At 43.9% G+C, this 21,838-nt stretch overlaps 3 protein-coding genes across 3 annotated transcripts in view; all 3 read left to right on the top strand.

The window, feature by feature from the left end:
* The window catches only part of tmtops2b (teleost multiple tissue opsin 2b), a 206,600-nt gene that overhangs the window by 180,987 nt on the left and 3,775 nt on the right, over positions 1 to 21,838 (top strand). The gene's annotated exons all lie outside the window — the stretch shown is intronic.
* ehhadh (enoyl-CoA, hydratase/3-hydroxyacyl CoA dehydrogenase) lies at positions 103 to 8,008 on the top strand. Its single transcript, XM_084023709.1, has 7 exons — positions 103 to 330; positions 1,193 to 1,296; positions 1,552 to 1,721; positions 2,110 to 2,221; positions 2,811 to 2,915; positions 5,465 to 5,806; positions 6,222 to 8,008. Exons 1-7 carry the CDS (start codon positions 257 to 259, stop codon positions 7,472 to 7,474), a joined length of 2,160 nt encoding a protein of 719 aa, XP_083879835.1. The 5' UTR covers positions 103 to 256; the 3' UTR covers positions 7,475 to 8,008.
* On the top strand, positions 8,771 to 20,860 carry LOC311022221 (UPF0524 protein C3orf70 homolog B-like). Its single transcript, XM_084023324.1, has 3 exons — positions 8,771 to 9,295; positions 18,470 to 19,900; positions 19,950 to 20,860. The coding sequence occupies exons 1-2, from the start codon at positions 9,112 to 9,114 to the stop codon at positions 19,156 to 19,158; spliced, it is 873 nt and encodes a 290-aa protein (XP_083879450.1). The 5' UTR covers positions 8,771 to 9,111; the 3' UTR covers positions 19,159 to 19,900; positions 19,950 to 20,860.

Below are 21,838 nucleotides of genomic sequence, written 5' to 3'. Positions count from 1 at the left end.
AAATAATTACAAGTTAACAGAATATTGGCAAACGGGATTGTGTTTTCGGATTCATCCAGGCCTCATGGGGGCGGTCATGCTCCGAGTTGTTGCCATCAACCGCCATGAAGGGGCGACGAAGGAACTATGCCATGTCTTCGTGTACAGTAGTAACCGTGTCAAAGGTAACGTGTTGTCAGTCGCAGTGAAGTTACAAAGTTCAGTGTGAACACCTAAACGAAGCGCGGTAGCTTGTAGTGTTTGGTCGACAGGATCGATGGCTCATTATACTCGTGTTTCCGGGTTTGTTGGCTTGATTACTCTCCAGAATCCGCCTGTCAACGCACTCAGGTGAGCTGAAGTAAAAATTAGGCTGCAGACCTTGTTGATCCACATGTTTACACATGTTTTGTTTATATCTTGTGGGAAGACACTTAACTGCAAATTATTATGTTGGGTGTTGGAAGGTATGCAACAACTACCCCACACGTTCACACGAAAAGTTGCACATAAGATCACTTTGTGTCCGAAAGAGAATAACAAGATAATAATAAAATCCATAATTGCCAGAGGGGGGCGACAGAGGCTTTCCTCTCTACTGAATCAATAATAGACCGTCACTACATTTCCTGTGCTGTGTAATTTGGAGGTTACTTGTACTGTGTATTCCGGTACATTAATTTGACAATGGTTACTTTGTAGATTAAAGTATTACTTATTACTCTGTGATGCCCTTATGAAATAAAATGATGAATTGCTGTAGAACAACTCAGTAGTTAAATGAAGCTCGCCCTTGACCCGCTTTAATTTAATGTTGCTGCTTACATGGATACTACATTAATAAGTGACAATGATAAACGTATAGGGGCCATGCTGCTGCATAATGAGAGGAGAAATCTAAATGCAGGACTTTGACTGGTAGTATCACGTTATTGCACTCACAAACAAAGCCTGATCTGCTGGTCAATGATCTATGGCAGCAGTTAGATTTGTCATTAAGATTAATCCTGCCTGCGTAGCTATTTATGCAGAAACATATTGCATAGAAAATGTTTGTCATATTCTAAATAAGGACCATTATTTTTGGGAGGAAGGACAATAGCAAACATTTCTCTATAGTCCATTAAGCCGAGCAAAGAACAATTTAAAAGGTGATTAAAAAGGAAAACGACATGGTCCAGCAACATATAAAAACATGCCCTTTTTTATACAGTGCAGGGGTGAGGCAAGGCATTGTTGACACTGTGGAGAGAGCACTCAGTGACCCAAAGGTGAAGTCTCTGGTCATCTGTGGTCAGAATGGAGTCTTCTGTGGAGGTATGGACATTGTTTTCCTTTTGAGTGCAAGAATAATTTAACATAATATTAAAAAAAATAAAAGTAAAGCTTATAAATATCCTTAAATTGTTTATCTGTTGAATAACAACAAATGTGTGTTTAACAAACTTAAACATATGGAAGAAGAAGAATATTTCTATGTGCCTCCTGGTGTGTTTTGATCCCATCGCTCATATGCATGTTTTGTGTCATTCAGTTTGCCCCCTTAATAACCCATTTAATTCTTCATAACAGGGGCGGACATCAAGGAGTTTGGGACAAATATGTCCGGACCTCCGCTGGTACCGATGATCCACGCCATCGAAGCTGCAAACAAGCCGGTGGTGGCAGCCATAGAGGGAAGCGCTTTCGGCGGGGGCCTTGAGTTGGCGCTCGGCTGTCATTATCGAATCGCGCACAACAAAGTTGGTTCCTTCTTCAGATCCGTCTATCTAATGGCAGTGTTGTCCTGCATGTTACTGATTGATCATTGAATTGTAGCGTTTCCAGTCATTAGAAATAAGACGGAAATTTCAAGAAAAAATGTTTTGTAATCTGCGATAGACTGGCGACCTGTCCAGGGTGTACCCTGCCTTCGCCCAATGATAGCTGGGATCGGCTCCAGCCCCCCCCCCCCCCCCCCCCCGTGACCCTAAATACAGGATAAGCGGTAGAAAATGGATGGATGGATGGATGTTTTGTAATGTGATTTTAAAAGAAGATTTTTCCCCCTTCCATACCATGTTATCTACCCATGTGATGACTGATAAGCACCTTCCATTCATCAAATGATGTGCCTTGGTGTCATTTCAGGCTAGAATGGGCCTTCCAGAGGTGACTCTGGGTCTACTGCCAGCTGCAGGGGGATCCCAACGTCTGCCCAGGCTCATCGGGGTACCGGCTGCCTTAAACCTCATCACAACAGGTAGAAAAGGCAGGGCAACCATGCCTGACTATTATAGAGTTAATAGTAGAAGTGTAGACCATTTTTCTACCAAACCAGATACAGTAAAGTATCAATTAATATGAACCATATATCTTGGTCTATTTATCTTACTGGGTTCTGTCTTGTTGTATTTTAGTTGTGCTTCATGCAGATGTCCGTGCGTATTATAGTCCTTCTGAAATCAGTTATGAACACTGGCTGAGCTGTTGGTTGTACATAGACTCTGTACACAAGAGTGCATGCTATAGAAGTCGGTAGTTTACTCTGCTGACCAGCAGAGGTCAGCATGTGTTTAGTTGTGCCGTGCTCACTGCCACAGAAGCCTTTTTCGACAATTCCCTTCTGTGTTCAGAAATGCTCCTAACAAATTAATTCAGGCAAACTTTAACTCTTCGTGTTTTTGTTTTTAAAGCTTATTTTTGTGTTTTTATTTGACAAATCCCCTGTTAGATCCTGAATCCAACAGGGGATTTTGCAGTGCCTGGGTGACTCGTTATTCCTTATCTAATAATTTGAAATGTCACATGTGGCTCAGATGGACCTTTGATGCCCTTCATGTCTCCCGCAGGTCGTCACGTGACCGCCGCTGAGGCCCTGCAACTTGGCATCATTGATCAGGTTACTGAGCACGACACCGTGGACGCAGCTGTGAAGTTTGCCCTGAGTGTTGCAGGTGAGACGCAGCAAACAGAGAGCAAAAGGTATCAAATCCACTCTCCACTTCAATGGTTTGAAAACGGACTCAGTGGAAGGAGGAGCGATTCATCCGAGGGCAGTTATTTTGGGCAAGACCGACATCAAGAAGTGTCGACATGTAGGTCTGTGGAAGTCAAAAGAAGCAGAAAACACATCAAGCTGATCCTCCACCACAGAAGCCATATAAATGTTTCATCGCTCTGTCAGATGTGCTCTGATGTCTTCACTGCGTTTGCTCTATTATTCAGAAGGGCGAAAAAGGGACAAACTTTCCTAGAATATTAATAACAGGCCCACGCCAGTTATTTCAGCGGATGAGGATTCCTCTGTGCACATGAATCAGACTCATTTACCCACTGAATGGATTTCTGAAGTGTGCCACGTCCCTACAGTTTACCAGGAGTGATTTCTCTGTCTGTGTGAAGGGGAACCCAGTCAGATTTTCTATACGCCATCGTATAATACTGACAGACAACACTAGAACTCAACTGAAATGAAAAATAAAACATTTTTTTTTTACTTTTTTCTTTTTCTATTTAACACACAGATGGTGAGAGTGGTATCAGACATCTCATCCAACCCAAAGAGAATACGCAAAAGTGTCAAACTATTCCTTTAAGTATTTAAACACATTTTAAACCCTCTGGTATTGTGAACTAACACACATACCTCCCCCTCTGTGTGTGTGCTTTTGCATGTTCACATTGCCACATTACACGAGGGTGAGGTGCTATTCTTTCTTGTTTTAGCAGAGCCCTGGTTGTACGACAGCTTTTGATTCTTTTGCATGGAATGAACATGAGAGGATAAATATTTGTATGACATGTCTGCCATCTTTAAGTGTTTGTTGCCTGCATATCAATGACGGCTCATTCCTTTGACATTTAGGTTAGTATGAAACATGTTAGTTTTGTGCCTAGTGTTCTGCCTCAGCCATAGATCTCCCACTAAATCAACGCAAAACATCAACAGTAAATCTCCAGGAGTGCCTGCAAAACAACATTTCACAATCAAAAAGATGATTGAAGTGTTGTGCTTTTTACAAATGCTTTTTTTCCCCACACAACTCTGCCAAGATGACTTTGAGTGGGCGAGAAAGTGAGTGTTGTGAGTAAAGCTGGGGCTTAGAGTGAGTCACACAGAGCAGCCGCGATAGGAGATTTGAAGAGAAACAGCCCTTAAATCTGTGGAGACGTCAATACTCCATTATTGAGTTGATTAGCAGGGGTTTTAAGTTGGGGGCAGGAAACGTGTATCTGAATTTGCAAACAGAATGCGTGAATGTTTGTGACATTGAGATGACACGGCTGGCGAGTCATCCAGTGCAGAATGGATTAGTCCGTCACATCCAAACATGTAAACATAAAACACTACACAGCAGTAAAGTTGGCGCATTGTAGGCAAAAAGCAGTTTGTGCATTTGGACTAATGCATGTGTGAGCTGATGCACACACACACACACACACACACACAGATTCAAGTCTCTGCTGGTGACGAGATTAACTTTTTTTTTGCCCCAGTAGTTGCAACATCTGCCCGCTACATCTGTCGGGGCGGCCAGGCTTTCCACTCGCTGCACAACAAATCCATCGACACAGCTCAACCATTTACAGATTAACCGCTGCAATAATGCCCTCCCAGAGTACATAGGAGTCATATTGCAGTGCCACACAGCATTTCATTGACGTTTTACAATGTACTTTTAACCGACCAATTCATGCCTCTTCTGGTGATTTATCGCTATGGACTTTATTAGACAACATTGTAAGTTACCGGACTAAGTGGAGACGACACATCGGATGCAGCTGCTGTCCCTTTAAGCCTTGCCATGCTGACCCAGATTCTAGCCCAGACCCACAGCTGAGTGTAATTCAATGGAGCTGTGAAGGATTCTAACTACAATCTCATGTAATCATATCAGAGGAGACAGGAATGGGCATGAGGATGCTTTCAGCAGTGTGGCCTTATTCTTCACTCATTGTTTGCAGGCTTAAATCACAGCAGACAGGAAGCTTGTGTTGTAAAGTTTTTAAGGTTCCAATATTAAATCTTCTCATGTAGTTTCACCTCGAAAATTGCTTCAGTATTGTGCCGTTGCTAACAGTTCCTGAGAATCACGAAAATTCTCAGGTCTATTTAAAATATAAATATTTTCGCCCAGAACCAAATTGGTGCTTTCAGTTCCGTTTCAGATCGGTATTATTCAAAGTGAACTGTGACCGTGCACTGGCACTGGAGTCCCTCCAATTATGTCGAAAATAGTCCGTCAAATCACTCTGCTCTTATAAGCTACAAGGGTATCTTGTGATTGAATGGCCAATTATGCCCAGACTGAGTGCTGGCTGACAAATTGGAGAAAGTGGGGGGAAAGCATTACTAATGGATGCTAGGATGCACGTTTCAGTGTAGAAATATTAAATTATGCAAGTGCAGAAATGCCATTCCACATTAAATGTTGTAATTTACTTTCAAGTTCAGAGAACCGTAAGTTAAAAAAAAAGTATTTCTTTCATATTTGTGTTTCAGGCCAGTCACTGGATGCCCGTCGTATAAGTACGTATCCATGCCCACAGCCATCTGATTTGGATGTCCTGTTTGAGGAGGCGATGCAGAAGGTGCGTCAGAATGCCCGCGGAGCTATAGCACCGGTCGCTTGTGTCCAGGCGGTGCGGGCGGCTGCCACCCTGCCGTACGCTCAGGGCATGGAGCGGGAGCGAGAGCTGATGGCCACGCTCTTCACCTCGGGCCAGGCCCGCGCCCTGCAGTACTGCTTCTTTGCTCAGAGAGCCGTCGGCAGGTGGAAGATGCCCAGCGGAGCTGGCTGGGACACAAGCAAGCCCAGGCCCGTGCACAAAGCAGCTGTCATCGGTAAGAGCTTTGGACTTTTAATCTCTTTTTGTCTGAGCTTTCAGAAAGCACACACACACACTGACTCATCAAGCTATCTCTGGCATCTCCAAAAATGATGTTGCCTATGGAAACGAAGTCCTCATTTGTAGTTTCGCTGAGTGTAAATGGATGAACTCTCTCTTCCCTGCAGGGAGGATTGGATGTATGACAGTCTGGATATGTGAAGCTCTGCAGCTTGTGCATTAAAATTGCAAGCGTTGGAAAAACTTTATGCCTCCAGGCTTAAACTATTTACAGTCTAGCATTGCATGGAGTGCACAAAAGAGAATTCTCTGTCAGTTGTATATACTGTAATTTTTCTTCAGCAGAAATGTCAATTATTTGTATGACTGGTGATTCTGATGTCACACGTCTGTGATTTTTGTCCGCCAAGGTCTCGGCACCATGGGGAGAGGCATAACAGTGGCTCTGGCTCAGACGGGGCTGTCTGTGGTGGCTGTTGAGACCCAGGAGAAGCAGTTTCTAGAGGCAAAGCAGGCAGTATCTGGCATGTTGGAGCGAGCAGCCAAGAGACGTGGAGGAGCTCCTTTACCCAATAGGATCGCTTACAGCCAGGACATCCGCGCCGTCGCAGACGTAGACCTAGTCATCGAGGCCGTGTTTGAGAACATGGCCCTGAAGAAGGAAGTATTCCAGCAGCTGTCTGCTGTTTGTAAACCAGGCACTTTCCTTTGCACCAACACCTCTGCACTAGACATGGACCAGCTGGCCTCTGAAACACCCAACCCGGAGCTGGTGGTCGGGATGCACTTCTTTGCCCCCGCCCACGCCATGAAGCTGCTGGAGGTGGTGTATGGGCCGCGGTCCTCTCCTCAAGCCGTGGCCACCGCCATGCAACTGGGCAAGAAAATAGGTAAAGTCAGTGTGGCAGTTGGCAACTGCAGGGGCTTTGTCGGGAACCGCATGCTGTCTCCGTACGTCCAACAAGCCGCCTTCCTGTTGGAGGAGGGAGCCACACCTGAGTTGGTAGACGGAGCGCTGGAGGAGTTTGGTTTTCCCATGGGTGTGTTCAGAATGTCTGACCTCTCAGGGCTCGACGTGGGGTGGAGAGTCAGGAAGAACGATGGGCTGGCGGAGCCTAGCGTGGCATCAGGGCAAAACCCAAGAATCCGACAAGGCTGCAGGTACAGCCCCCTGGGAGACCTGGTCTGTGAGCAAGGGCGGTTTGGCCAAAAAACAGGCCAGGGATGGTACCGGTATGACAAACCCGGCAGTCGGGTTGCCAGATCTGACCCGTGGCTGCACAGCTTTCTGGAGGAGTACAGAGTCAAGCACGGCCTGGTGGCACGAAGAATAGACCATCAGGAGGTGCTGGAGCGCTGTCTCTACGCTCTGATCAACGAGGGCTTCCGTATCCTGGAGGATGGAATCGCTGCAGGACCGGAAGACATCGATGTCATCTACGTGTTCGGCTATGGCTGGCCCAGGCACCGTGGAGGTCCCATGTTCTACGCCAGTATGGTGGGGCTGCCGAAGGTCCTGGAGAGGCTGGACCACTACCACCAGGCTCACCCTGATGTGCCCTACCTGCAACCATGCAGCCTCCTCAGGAGGCTGGTGGCCAGTGGCAGCCCACCCATCCACAAGTGGAGGGAAGTCATGAAGAAACTCCACAGCCAGCTTTAAACCTCTAAGATTTCAGCTTATAATGATCTTGTACTGTGATGAGTGGTAAATGAACTGCACTAACATTGTCCTTTATGATAATGCTGATACTTTTCTTATATAAATAAACTGTGATTATGGTATTGTGATATTGTGAGAGACTGTTGATTTTTTTGTCTCTGTTTATGTAAAGGGGGTGGTCGAAATAGAATCACCTTTAATCTACTGTATCTACTATAACAGAGAGGTTATTCCTTCTGCTCTAAAAACAAATGACAAGCTTTAAACAACTGAATGTATTGCATTATATTGGAGTGAATTAGTTGGTACTGATAAGTAATTGATTGTATTGCAGAACTATTAAACAAAAACCTGTGATTTTGATATATTGTAACCTCCACTGAACACAAACTGCAGTTAAATCTTTTTAATGTTGCTCAAAAATGAAAAATGCCAAAGAGATGGATAAACTGATTTCCTTGTACTCGTTTTACTGCTTTCACAAAATGCACTAATACGAATATCTATCAGCTGATGCTTCAATAAAGACATGTCAAAGATTCATGTGTTGTTTCTGTGTGATTTGTACGATCCCGTGTGTGAAGCCAGTGTCGGTTCACTCGATCTATTGTTTGTCTTGTTATTCTCAGCATTCAAGTAACTGCTTCATGCATTCCACTTGGTTTGTTCCATCAGTCAAACGTCCTCTGTGGTAGAGGGGGAACATATGAGAACTCTTCTTCGTGTGATGAGTGCGTTTCTGGTTTCTGCTGACTCAGCAGCAGCAGCAGCGGTGACAGAGGAGAGCTGAGGGAGATGCACGCTGCCTAAAAACTGCTTCTATAGAAATCAGAGGTTCACTCCCAAAGACGCCTGACAGCCCAGCGGTGAGCTGATGAGGAGATGTTGTGGCTGCCACCTAGCGGCTGAACGCTCCAAACAGCTGGGTGATATTTGTGCGACGCTCCATTTTGAACAATCTGAACCTTTCATTGTTTAAAAGCAGGTTAATGCATGGCAAAAATAAACCATGATTATAGTAAGAATCTGTATGATATATTACCAAGGTTAGCCCATATAATTAGCAGATATAGCCTATTTAATTAATATTATTTAAGGTGTAGCTGGAGTATTTCTTTCTGATCCGCCACTCCTTGATGTTCTTGAAAGAACATTTTCCGGAGGCCGATGAAAGGCTGCCTGTGTGTTTGAAGCGCGCCGAGCAGCTGGCTTTGTGTTCGTGGACTCCTCCCGTTATGTCACGAAGTTCAGATGCGCGCCGTTTGTTCCGTATGCGCGCGTCACCGGGCGGCGCACAGAGGAGCTTCCCGACGCGAAAGGGGGGGAGGACGGGGAGATGGGTGGATCACGACCACGGCAGGCTTTGAATGTGACATTACACGCAGGCTAATTGACGCTCCAACACTTGTGCGTGTAGGATGTGTGTCCACCCTCTCGTCTGAGCGCTTAAACCAGCTGCTCCGGATCCCGATTCGCGTCCGTCTTCCCCAGTTGAGACGCTTTCCTGGTGCTTACGTGGACCGTGAAACCTACAGGCTCGGTCCCCCCCTCGCTGTTATGTTGTAGCGTACTCGGACGAAAGGCTTTTTTATTTTTATTTTATTTTTTTTATATAGTTGGATCCGGGAAATGGTGGCATGGCCGCCTCGCGAGCACAGAAGTGTCCGAAGAGTGAGAAGTTGGACGAAGCGCAGGCTTTGGCCAGGAGCTGCGCGGGGAGACCAGACTTCCTGCCTTGTGATGGACTCTCCATCTGCGCTACCCACAGCCACGGGAAGTGCTTCAAGCTGCACTGGTGCTGCCACTTGGGCTGGTGTCACTGTAAGTTTGTCTTTATGTAGTAACGCGTATCTTTGTCACTGTGGTCGCAACATAACGCTGGTCGTCATAGCCGTGTTGTGTGAACGCATCAGTTCGCTGGATGTAAAATATAGCTTATTTACCTCGTTGCGGCCTCGGTGTTGTTGTTTTTGTTGTTTTTTTTTCATAAAACTTACAAACACATTTTAGAGTTTCATTCATGGCAATAATCAGGAGAGTCACAATGATAATGGATCAGAGCCCTTCAGACAGACGTCCCTGTATGAATAGTTTATGGAGTCTAAACAATGGAGGCTGCGCTCAGAGGCAGAGAAAGAGATGGTTCGAGGTCCTGATTCTGGTGTTTGGACGACTACTCTCCTGGTTTTGTTTGTACTTGTTCATTTCGATATCCAGCCCAAACTGGCAGTATGCTGTTCAGTGTGGCAAGTCACAGATTGTTGAGTTGTTGTAATGTTGAGTTAGTATTTCTCTGTAAATGCATGGGGTATTTAGGAGTGGGAAACTCCCTTTGTATTGAACTCCAGGTTTTGATTGGATTTATTCAGCACAATTAAAATGCAAAACAGAAGAAACAAAACAGTGCAAGGAGAGGCATGAAACCCATAGGGACCTATAATAGCCTACCTTATTATAAAATCAATAACAAAACAATAACAAAATAGAGCATAGAAATAAGCCCTTTTTAAACTGTGTTTGATGAGCTGTGAAAACATCTGTCTGTCTCACATCCTAAATGTGATAGAATCAGGAAGGAGAGCACAGAAAAAGAGTTCAGATAGACGTGAGTTCATGGAAATGCCCGATGATGACACTTGAGTCATCACTTTCATTTCTGCTTTAGAGGAAAAATCTTGTGATATTTTTCTTCATATCGACAAATGTAAAAAGACACCAAAACCAGAACTGATTCTACGAATGACGCACCATATTCCTCTTATCACATCAATCATTTTAAACACAAGTTTTCATGATGATGACGATGATGAACATGAGCAGCGTGGTTCATTTTCAGTCAATACACAATATTACTCAAGAGCACCAAATGTGTATTAATCCACACTTGAAAATAGTCCCCAGTGAAAAGCACTATTTATTCCTGTTTATGTAATGTTTTTTGTGCCTAGCTGCTTTAGGAAATTATTTCAAAATGTTTTAAAAATGAAGATGTGGCGTTGTGGCCCACATTTAGAGATCTACTTTTTCAATAGGGCTGGGCTGAGGGTTGAATGCTACGGACAGTGAGAGATTCATTAACATGTTGTTTTGTTCTTTTCATGTGACTTCAAGAAATCGATCATCATTAGCATTTAAAGTACGACCTTTGGCCACAAAATCATCACATGTTCGGACAAACTCAAGCAGCTATAAGTTCAGAATCTGCTATTTTTCATTGATGGCCCAGATAATATTAACAGAGCTCAATATAATCAGTATTATTTATATTGACTGGTTGAATTGACTGTATTGATATTAGATGGCAGCAGCAAATGTGGACCATTTGGACCATTTGTGAAGTAGTAGCAGCGTTTTCCCATGTACCTCAGACCCTTCCTGTCCATTTAAACCTCTCTCGACCTGACACTTCCACATCACCGCGGATCCACCAAAGCCGAGCCTGAACCTGACAGGATGTCCGTCTCTTTGTGCTGCCCTAATTTATCCCATCTCTGGCTGCCCTGGAAATCCTCAGATCAGTGTAAAACACAATCGCCCTCCACTCGGCATCACTCAGTCGGGGGGCTTAGAGTGTGCAACTGCACAAGTCACATTGTAATCTTTGCCGCGTAATCATTGGATTTAGATGCCCGCCTCCGTCCAGAATGAGCCAAGTGATTTGAAATATCTGATGTGGCAGAAAGAAATTATGAATTCCTTCCGATGTTTACGGTGAGCCACAACTGGGATTTATGTTTTCCCTGCAAAAGCCTGTTAAGTGTTACGTCATTTGTAAACATTAACACTTCCTCCTTCCTTTCAGCTTTAAAATATTTGCCACTCTGGCTTAAAAGGTCCTGCACAAATGGACATGGAGCAGTTTGTCACCATTATTTAATCCAGGTTTACGGAAGAAAGAGTCAGCCAATGGAGCTTCTCACCTTCACATATACCCGCTGTAAATCACAGGTTCCCCTCGCCGGACATTCATGCACCCTAGTGAGAATAAACCAGCCGCGACTGCTGAATCACAACGTGCTTCTTTATGCTTCATCCTGGTTCACTCCCTTCTTCCTAGCTGCTATAATAACTCTAAATGCAAAGAAATGTTACATGTTCAAACGCTTATAACCGTCTGGAGCATAAACTTATTCTGAGGCTGATAATTGCTTATTCACCGCCAAGGGAGCCTTGCGAGGCCACCCTTTTAATTACATTTTTAATAGGTTCGCAGGCAAACAAATACAAAAAGGTCAATCTGTAATAAGAGTGCATTTGAATTCCCAAACACAAATCATTTCCATTATCGTACCTGTGGAGCAGCGATTACCTGTGACTTAACTGCTGTCTTCTTATTTCCTACATGCCGAAACATCACTCAGCGTCTTTGCAGCTGCTACAGCAAGAAAATGGCGCTTTTTGACGGCCTTCCAGTAGTTTCCACTTTATTGAAGCTGTGGGGGGGGGATTGGAATTGGATGTATGTGGAAGCAGTGTTCCCAGCTGGTGACAACATCAGTCCAAGCCTCTCATTAGTGGTAATTAGCTGTGTTTAGTGTCACCGCCAATATGTCATGTCTGATGAGAGTTTCGGCTCCCAGCGACACTGGAACCACCTGGTCTGAATACTTCTTTCCCTCTCTTTATCCTCTACTTACTGATTACAATTACCAGGCAGAGCAATAAATTACTCATTAAGAAAGTCTAGCAGAGTCTAATGAGTCCTGAACAGTCTTGTCAGTCTGCCTCCTCCGATTGTGTGCGTTACACCTACTTCGCTTGTAGATACAAGAAACGGGGATCTCGCTGTCAGATTTCCTCATCTTATCTGTCACAACACGCAGTAATATGCAGCCATTTCTAAAGGGAAATATGGAGGGTTATTTTGATAAAGCCCTGCCCTATATTGATTGATTTGCTGACCAATTGAAAACTTGCTGCAGTGCTGAATCATAAAACGATTCAGCTCTGATTAAAGGATCGATGCATTGTTAGCGCAGGCCAAATGGTTTTTTGATTGATAGTTCATGTTTGGGAACCACTTTAACTGCTGGGCTCTCAATGTTGTGAACGGGGCAGCGCCGAACAAAAGTCCAGAGAGTTTTTAAAGTATTATTTTCTCTAAGTCTGAGGAAACACATAGAGGGACTTACATCCAAAAACAACTGAAACTTTGGAAGAAACCCACTTGATTCAGCTATTGTAAAGCCTCATATTCCAATTGGTTTGGTGTCATAACGACATGTCCATACAATGCACGGACGAAGGGAACAACAATTTGCACAGGACGTAATTAATAAAGTGTATGATGGCTGAATTCCAATTAGCTATGGGTTTTAGGGTCGATTGTGCCTGCTGGCTCACTGTCACGCTGTCACGGCTCACAGGGACACTTAACAGAGTATGTCACTGTTAACGTTAGTAGTAACACCTGTGCTCTCCCTATGATAACCATCAAATTATATTATAAGTAAAAAATATAGATAGATAATAAGATAATAAGTCAAAATGTTGGTTTAAAGGGGCCGATTACCCAGCTGAGCAGATCACGGTGATGGAAGTTCATTCTTCAGAAGTACATTTGGGCATGTGAGTATTGTATAAAGATAGCCTTTTAGAAACCTGAACCCTTCCTTTAAGGCCTTTACAGGAGTAGAAACGTAAGGTTCGCACAGGAAAAACCGCCAAGTTGCCATTTATTCATCATGGTGACAGACTAAACAGTGGATTTAGAACTGGCTGCGAGTCAGGAGCAGCCTATTGCCTCTGGAGGCCTGAAACAGGAAACAGGAAAGGAGTTTCACATGATGGGCCAGGCAACCCCCTTCCGCTGAAATCTGAAACGTGTGTTGTTTCCCCCGGCTGCAGCCTCTTTGTTGGACGGATTTAAACACAAAGAGCAGCGGATGTGGGAGCGGAACTGTATCCACCAGCCAAATGGGTGCAGCAGCTGATGATGAATGGAATCAATCTGCTAAAATAATAGTTTTTGTTCACCTGATTTGGCCAGCGTGCTCCTTTTGACTGGTGTGTTGCATTTACAGTAGAAGATGTAGAACACTTCTGGCTTCTGCTAAAAAAAAATAAAATAAAATAAAACTGAGGGGGTTGGTAATGACTCAGTCTCTACTAAGGCTTTGATATTAGCTGATATTAAAATGACATAATCAGTGTGAGGCAGGCCACGTCATCTTCACTACGTGTTGAATTTGTCGACAATAAAACCTCCAAAAGCATTTTCCTTCCGGCTGCTGCGTACAGTAGAGTGGACATTTTAGGCCGAGTGACGTTGAAGCTCTTTGAGAGAGAGAGAGAGAGTGAGATATTGAGGAGCTACTTTACTGCATTATTCAGAGAGACGATCTCCTGTTTTAAACCAGACATCGGCCAGCCACAGGCCCAAGAGGGAGCAGAGAAGGCACGCAAGATGGAGGCGCGGAGGAGCTCCTCATACTGCAGCTCCTCCATCATACTCCCTACGAGAGAGAGAGAGAGAGAGAGGGAGAGAGAGTCTGTAACTTCTCAGGAAAGAGCCATTTGTTCTCATTAACCTCTTGAACTCTTAATTTTAGCCATGAATGTGTTTTTTTCTATCTCCCTGTCCCAACACGTAAACTAAGCTAACTGAAGTTTTGCTGTAAAAGTAGGGGGGAAGAGTCACCTCCACTGCTTTTGAAATGATGGAGATCAGCGGAATCCATGCTCACATTTTTTGTGACGAAGAGCTGTTGCTTCCTCTTTTGATCGACCCAATTGCCTCATTTGCATGTCCTCTCGTCCATGATCTCCTACATCCCCCAGAATGCCTTTCAACAGTCTCCAGTGAACTTGTTGCTTTCAGCGGCTCTTAATTATAATGTGATAAAAGGAATTGAAATGAATTTGCCTTACACAAAGTGCTAAATGTCCTGTGGCTGCACATTTTTTCTGGTCTATTGATGCTGCTGTCGGTGGAAAACATGTTTTTTTGGTGGGATCCCAGCTGTAAAGTTTCTACTTCTGAGCACCTGACTCAAAAACATGCATGTCATGTTTTTCTTTCATTCTGTCAGTCTTCATTAAGATTTCTTGTGACATCATGTTATTTATCCATATCTGTTATATTCACTAAGAAGAAAATACACTAAATGGACAGATAATATAAACATTTGGCACTCTCATTAAAAGACCAAATCCAACAATGAATAAATCCCACTAAAATATATTTGTTGTGCCGTTGCTGTCCAAAAACTATCAAATGCAGTGTGACACATTCCTTCATTGCCATAAACGCAGGCACTGTAGTTTATTTTGATTCAGTCCCACGTACACCATCCTGCTGCCAGAAACTCTCAGGCCCACTAAATGTCTTTTAATCCACAGAAAATCGTCTGCTACAAATGCTCCATCTCCTCTTGTTGAAGGTTGGAGTAACATTTGCTCAAATCCACAGTGCCCAGCTGCTTTAGGAATTAGTTTAGGTAGTCAGGAAGTATTTAGAGATCTAACGTGTTGTTAGTTTCGGTCTTTTATATAAAATATAGTGCCAGCATCTCCTTTCATGTCATAACCCCAGACTAAGAATTCGGGAGTCCTGGTCACAATACTGGCAAAATGTCCTCAGTATTGTGGATTTAGCCTTCTTTTCTTTCTTTCTGTGTGAGGACATCTGGTCTTTGTTAGTATGGAAATGCAGACAGGCACACACTGGGCCGAGGTCAAGGGTGCAGAGTCTGCGTAAAACTGACATTGTCATGTGAGGGCTCCAGCACTGGGAAACACAGACGGGTCAAGTACGACTGAACATCAGTGAAGCTGCATAAACCGTCTTCACTGGCTGTCAGTCGGTGTTTGTATATTTCCAGTAAAGGGACCCTGCACATTAGCTCGTCTGTTTAGCTTCGTTGAGACCTTTGTTGTGTCTCTTGTTCAATTATGTTGGACCTTGTCGCTGGTAGTTGATGCATCAGCAGGATAGGACATTTCTAACAACCAACAGTTTGACAGCAATCCAGAAATAAAGGTGCCCTTTTGAGTTTACTTGTAAACAAACACCATTCGCCTACCCTTCTTTTCTCTGCCGGCGTGGGTGCATTGCTACTGCTAGCGTGCATGTGAGCATGATCCAAACAAAACTGGAACCCACTTGCAAAAACATTGGACAAAAAAAGGCACCTTTAAATTATCTTAGATTAATTATCTATCTATCTATCTATCTATCTATCTATCTATCTATCTATCTATCTATCTATCTATCTATCTATCTATCTATCTATCTATCTATCTATCTATCTATCATCAGATGTCTTGTTTTGTCCAATCAACAGTCCAAGTGTGTCAGTCCAAAATATCTGAGAAATGAATGGCGTTTATAAATGATTATTTTCAGATTAACTTCCTGTTGACCAATCGTTGTAGTTCTTCTTGCCATTAATGCCGACTCAGTGTACCTTAGAGCACTTAACGTGAAGCTTCTCCTCTTCCGCTTTTTGCCAGACTAAGTGAGATTAATGTCACACATAATGCTCAGTCCTCTAGGGGTGACGGAAACAGTGATGTTTCCGAGTTATTGGAGTCATTTTGCAGTCTGCACACACCTTTTAAAGCCTCCAACAGGCTGTGTTCCTTCTGCGAGGCTGTTGAGGACAAACCGGCGTCGGTGTTGTGTTGACTCCATATGTCTGTCTGTTTCGTTGTCTGGCCATGCATCTGTCCGTCCCCCAGTATTGCTCTTGGTATTTGAAACTCCAGATGGATGAACGCAATTAGATCTAATATGCTAAAAAAACGAAATGCCAACACATTGCGGTTTACAGCATTAACTCTCATTTGTAGCCGCTATCCCGTCTGCCTGGAATGGGCTCGTCTCAGTCTGAACATGGACCATTGAGTTTCTCTCATTAAACCGAGGACAGCTACCATTCGCCTCTTTTGTCTGCATCGTCATAAGCTCCCCATGTTTTGTGTTAACGGGGTTTACGGACTGATGTTTATACGGACATCAAGCCCTTTTTGTTAATGGCTTCACACGGGTGGCTGGTGCCGTTTGTGTCCTTAATCGAGAGACTTGAATTAAGTGGTCAGAAAATAATGATTCAACTGAATATATTAAAGTCTGGGCTGCACGGTGGTGTAGTGGGTAGCACTGTCGCACCGCAGCGAGAGGGTTCATTCCCGGGTCGGGTTCATTCTGTGTGGAGTTTACATGTTCTCCCTGTGGAAGCTTGTGTTCTTTCCGGGTTCTTCCTCCCACAATCCAAAGACATGCAGGTTCATTGGGTTGATTTTAAAGTCTCATCGTCTCAAACCTGAGCCGCTTCCCTACTCGGGAGTTTGGATGTTGTCGGTGTAACCTGGGAAGAGGTTTTGATTTGAATGGATCCCCCCAGCCGGTGAAACAAAAGACATGGACACAGAGTGAGAGGAAGTGATGCGTAGGCCTGTCATCTTCTGTACTTTCTTTCTCTCTAGGGAGCCGGTTAAACACACATCTGAGTCGCACTATTCCGAGTTGGAGGCAGTGGGCTGCAAACAATGAGTAACATTTGGGAGCAGTCATTTTGCACAATCACCCCCAGTATACTGTACGGAGTCGCCAAGATGGAGGCATAACTCACATGGAAGGCGTATGTAATTTGTATGCGAATGGACATTTTCCAGAACAAATTTAAGGCCTTTATCTCATTGAGGATTTTATGTGGCACTTATGTATGGTTATCCAAATGTAAATCAAGAAGCATGTTGTTTTACATATCTCCTTAATCCTAAACGTTATTTTATTCATTTTTTAAGACTTGCATCAGCTTCTTCGAGGCAGAAAATGATTGCTGCACTGCCCTGGAAAGCCTGGAATTTAAATTATGTTACACTCTGGCAGTAGCTCCACGTCAGATGGTGGTGGAAAGCCAGGTATTTTTACATTTAGCAGCAAGAAATGCTTTGTAATAAAAAAAAAATTGCTGCAGTCTTTAAGAAAGAACAGACGAGGAGAAATCATAGTCACACTATTCTCTTGTGTTTCCCACACTATTTGGATCTTTAGAAATGGTGTTCTGATCTATTGACAGAAAACACAATTCACTGTTAAAATTACAAATGTATTTCTCTGCTAGAATCAATGAACTATGAGCTCAGGGTCAAGTGCAGTTGGATGGATGGATAAATGGATGGATGGATGGATCGATGATGGGTGGATGGATGGATGGATGGGTGGATGGATGGATGGATGGATGGATGATGGGTGGATGGATGGATGGGTGGATGGATGGATGGATGGATGATGGATGGATAGATGGATGTGTGGATGGATGGATGGATGGATGGATGGGTGGATGAATGGATGGATGGATGTGTGGATGGATGGATGGATGGATGGATGGATGGATGGATGGATGGATGGATGATGTGTGGATGGATGGATGGATGATGTGTGGATGTATGGATGGATGGATGGATGGATGGATGGATGGATGGATGGATGGAAAACCCCTCAAGTGTCATCAAATATACGTTTCCAGTTGACAGGAAGTCAAAGAGAGAGATTTTAATATTTTAGACATATATTTGATGATGAGATAGCAGAACAATGAAGGTGGAGAATAACAAGTTTTAAAATGTATTTTAGGTCTTTTACATGAATTACATTTTCATGCCGCTGTCAGATTCCTGCCAAATGCCTCCACGTTGTGCCAGTTTGCATTTATTTACTCCTTTATTGATTTAAAATCGCTTTTAATGTTCTTTGGACACGTTGGGGCTGCGGCAACAAGCTGAAAACACAACACTGACAAATCATCACATTTTCATGTGGTGAAGATATTACACACACAGTTGCTTGAATGCCATACACAGTATAAGCTTTTAGCTTTGTTTTGGTCTCTAACAACCCCATGAATATCAATCTCTTAACCTGCTCTACTAACTATAAATGCTCCATTATTTTCACCAGCTAGTCACTAACTGTGTCATTGTGCTGTTTGGTGCTGAGAAAGGTAGCATACATAATAATAAGCTCCTCCTTTTTATCCCCCTGTCTAGGCAAGTATGTGTACCAGCCCATGACCAATGTGTGCCAGCTGCCCAGCACAACCGTGCCAGCTGTGGAGACAGAATACAGTAACACCATGGACCTGTCCGTCTCACTGGCTGAGCGCTTCCTGAAACTCGCCCCCTGCTTCCAGTCCCCGCCTCACCTGGAGTCGCCCAAGTACTGCGTCATCGCCGATCTGTTTGTGGACGACTACATCGTCAAACGCATCAACGGGAAGATGTGCTACGTGCAGCGCCCTCCGCCTCCGTTACCGGAACCTCCTCACCCCGCCACCCCTCCCCCGCCCGCCCCCGCTACGCCTCGGATGCCCCAGAGCGTCGCTCAGCCTCGGCAACCGGTGAAGCCCGCAGCGCCGCCCCAACACGCACCTGGTCCTGTGCCCACACAGCCGGTCCAGCAGGTGTACAGTGAACACAAACATCTGACCCCCGTGGATAAGATTAAAGGCCCTAAAATGGACCACTGCTCCTCCCCGTCCAGCTCAGAGGACTCCGGCATCAACGCGCTGGGTCTGCACTACCTGGAGTCCTGCGAGGAGGAGAGCGAGGAGGACGACGAGTTGAGCACGGACGGGAACTCCAGCCCCGGCAGCCTCTGGGATCAGGACGACTGTTCTCTGCTGTCCCCCTCCAAGTCAATGATAGAGATCATCGAAAAGATCGAAACAACTGTGTAACTGATACGTTGACATGGACACCAGCTGCGAGGCAGCGTGAGCTAGCGAACAGTTATCGAGAAGAACACTTAAGGATTTATTCTACTTAGACCTATAGGACATAAAACCCTCTCTAGCGCTTCAGCAGGGCTTTGCTCGTTTTTTTGGGTCTAATTTCATTTTTCCGGCAGGTGGCCGAGGACTGTGCGTCTGCACTTGCCTCTCCTTTGTCCACATCCCCTGCATGGATTGAATTTCTGGACCTTATTACAATACAAGAGAAAGGCACAAGCACAAGAATACCAAGCACATGCACAGTGGACCAAATAGACCTCCTGTACCTGGTACTTATACAGTCAAAGAAATCTAGCAGTAGGTGCACTTCCATCAGAGGAAAGTAAGAGAAAAAGTCAGACTTTTTTTTCTGAGATTTGTCATTAGGCTTTAGGCTAAATGTTGTATGAACAAAGGTGGTATAGTAGGTTCCCTGATGATAATGAGCAGTTAGACAGTTCTTAGTGTTCTCCGGACTTCAATCTGGCGGTCACACTTTATTTTAATTCCACATTTAAGTGGCAGATAAGCGTGTCATGATCTCTGGTCAATGGCTCCACCACACGGTTCAGTAATCTGACACTTCAGCGTAATAAGTACAAGGCCGGCTGCTTTGCATGGGCCCAAAGCACATCAGCCAGTTAAATGCTCAGCTCTGAGCTGCTGGTACACACCCGCCGCTTCTGTCACATTAATGGAAAGATTCCCCGCCCACGGTTTGTGTGCACTTTACTTGCACGAACATGATCGGTCGGTAGGTAGGTAGGTAGGTAGGTAGGTAGGTAGGTAGGTAGGTAGGTAGGTAGGTAGGTAGGTAGGAAGGAAGATATGTAGGTTAGTGTCCGACAATCAAGGATTACACAGAAGCACATTCCTATACAGCGAGGGCCAAGGATCCTCTTTGAAAACCATTTATCAGACATTAGCACATTGTTCTGACCACACTTGTTCTGGTCAAGCTGGAATGAACTGCGGTGCCACACAAGCCTAACTGGAGCGTGAAGCAAAACATGACTTTTATTGACCTCCATTAGCAGCCAAGGAATTAAATAACATGGATGTGCTAGTATGGAATTTTCACAGCAAACAACACACACACACACACACACACACACACATATATGTATGTGTGTGTGTGTGTCTTGTTAATTATATTCTCACATAAAATGTCACTTAATGCACCTTTTAAAGGATATTACAGTATGGAATAGGATGCTGAGTATATTGTGATGTTGTGATGGACATGATGTTATAAGAAAAATGCACTCAAATATAAAGTTAGTAAGTTGTGAGATAGCCCCTTATTAGTAAATTAGTCATTTGAAGATGGGCTGGGTCTTTTTCATTTTTTAAAAAAGTTTAAAGAGATATTTCCTGGAAAGTTAGCTGCAAACATGACTACAATATCACAAATATGTTATTGCTACATTGATACGCTATTTGTAAAAACAACAACAACAAAAAAGGAATTTTTGCATGACTGCATTCATTTGGAGGAATCCCTCACGTCAAAAATCTATTTAGCAAATTTGAGATTCAGAGAGTTAGAAAAGTGAACAAATTCTGTATCTGTCATTCAATTAAACATACCTCGTAATGCAGTTTAAAATATCTGTTATGTTATTATACTTGTTATATTATTTTCATATGAATAAATCTTAATGAAACATATTTTCTCCCTCGGTTTGTCTTTTGTAGCCATTGTGGTGCATTTTCTGCAAAAAGGACCGTCTTTGAAAAGCACTCAAACTCCCTCCACCTGACAGTCGGATGACTAATGCTCTAGAAATTGAGTGGAATAGCAAGCAAAGTGAGAGATACACTGAAATTGAGTCATTGCTTTAGCTGTAGTTCTTTCTCTCTTCTGAAATGTCTTGACAAATTGTTCCTGTTTCTCACATTCCCTCCTTTGTAACCTTTACTTTCTTGCACTGCACCACCTTAAAAATGACATTTATGCAAAAACAAAACAGAAGCTAGAGGAGGGATGGAGGTGGTAGAGCTGAGATAACCAGGGTCTCAAACGTCGCATACAATTATTGTATGAGAAATAGAATATAGGTTAGAGTGGAGCCCCTCCACCTCTGACCACGACCCCATGCTTCCTGTTTTCATGTTGCCATGTCCTCTGGGTCTCTGCACAAGTCAGTCTGCGTTGAGCAGCTGATTTTATGTGACGCCATGCAAGTGCCTTGCTCACCTTGACATCAAGCCCAGATTGATTTCTCCATGCCTCTCCCTTCCTGCTTCATTGTGTCTATTGATTATTTCTATTTTGCAAGTATGAAGGGATAACCGAGACCGGGAGGAAATCTTTTTTCTTTTTTTTATATATATATCTAAATGTACGTTCATTATTCTGCAGGGTGAGAGGAGGAGAGTGCATCTGGCTGCTGTGAAGGCCTGAATGACAACACGGTGTTTGAGAGGAGAGAGAAAGTGGCAGTGCAGGGATGGAGAGCAGCGTCGGTCAGAGGAAGCTCAATTAACAGGATGATGATGATGCAAGGACGTGTAAAGTCCTTGCACAGACTCGCTCGAGTGTGTGTGTGTGTGTGTGTGTGTGTGTGCTGGCACACGGGTTGCGTGTACAACATTTTGAAAGACTTTTTTTTAAAGAGCTAGAGACAGATTTTATGAAGAGATA

The sequence above is a fragment of the Eutrigla gurnardus genome (assembly GCF_963514095.1).
Source record: "Eutrigla gurnardus genome assembly, chromosome: 12".
NCBI classification, from domain to species: domain Eukaryota; kingdom Metazoa; phylum Chordata; class Actinopteri; order Perciformes; family Triglidae; genus Eutrigla; species Eutrigla gurnardus.
Note: the sequence above shows the minus strand (reverse complement) of the source record. Positions and strands in the feature narration are given on the sequence as shown.

Bases quoted from the DNA above. Each gene is read 5' to 3' on its own strand.
- LOC311022221 (XM_084023324.1), top strand. From the start codon at position 9,112: ATGGCCGCCTCGCGAGCACAGAAGTGTCCGAAGAGTGAGAAGTTGGAC. The intron at 9,296-18,469 runs GTAAGTTTGTCT...CCCCCTGTCTAG, and splicing joins CCACTTGGGCTGGTGTCACT to GCAAGTATGTGTACCAGCCC.
- ehhadh (XM_084023709.1), top strand. From the start codon at position 257: ATGGCTCATTATACTCGTGTTTCCGGGTTTGTTGGCTTGATTACTCTC. The intron at 331-1,192 runs GTGAGCTGAAGT...TTTTTTATACAG, and splicing joins CCGCCTGTCAACGCACTCAG to TGCAGGGGTGAGGCAAGGCA. The intron at 1,297-1,551 runs GTATGGACATTG...TCTTCATAACAG, and splicing joins GAATGGAGTCTTCTGTGGAG to GGGCGGACATCAAGGAGTTT.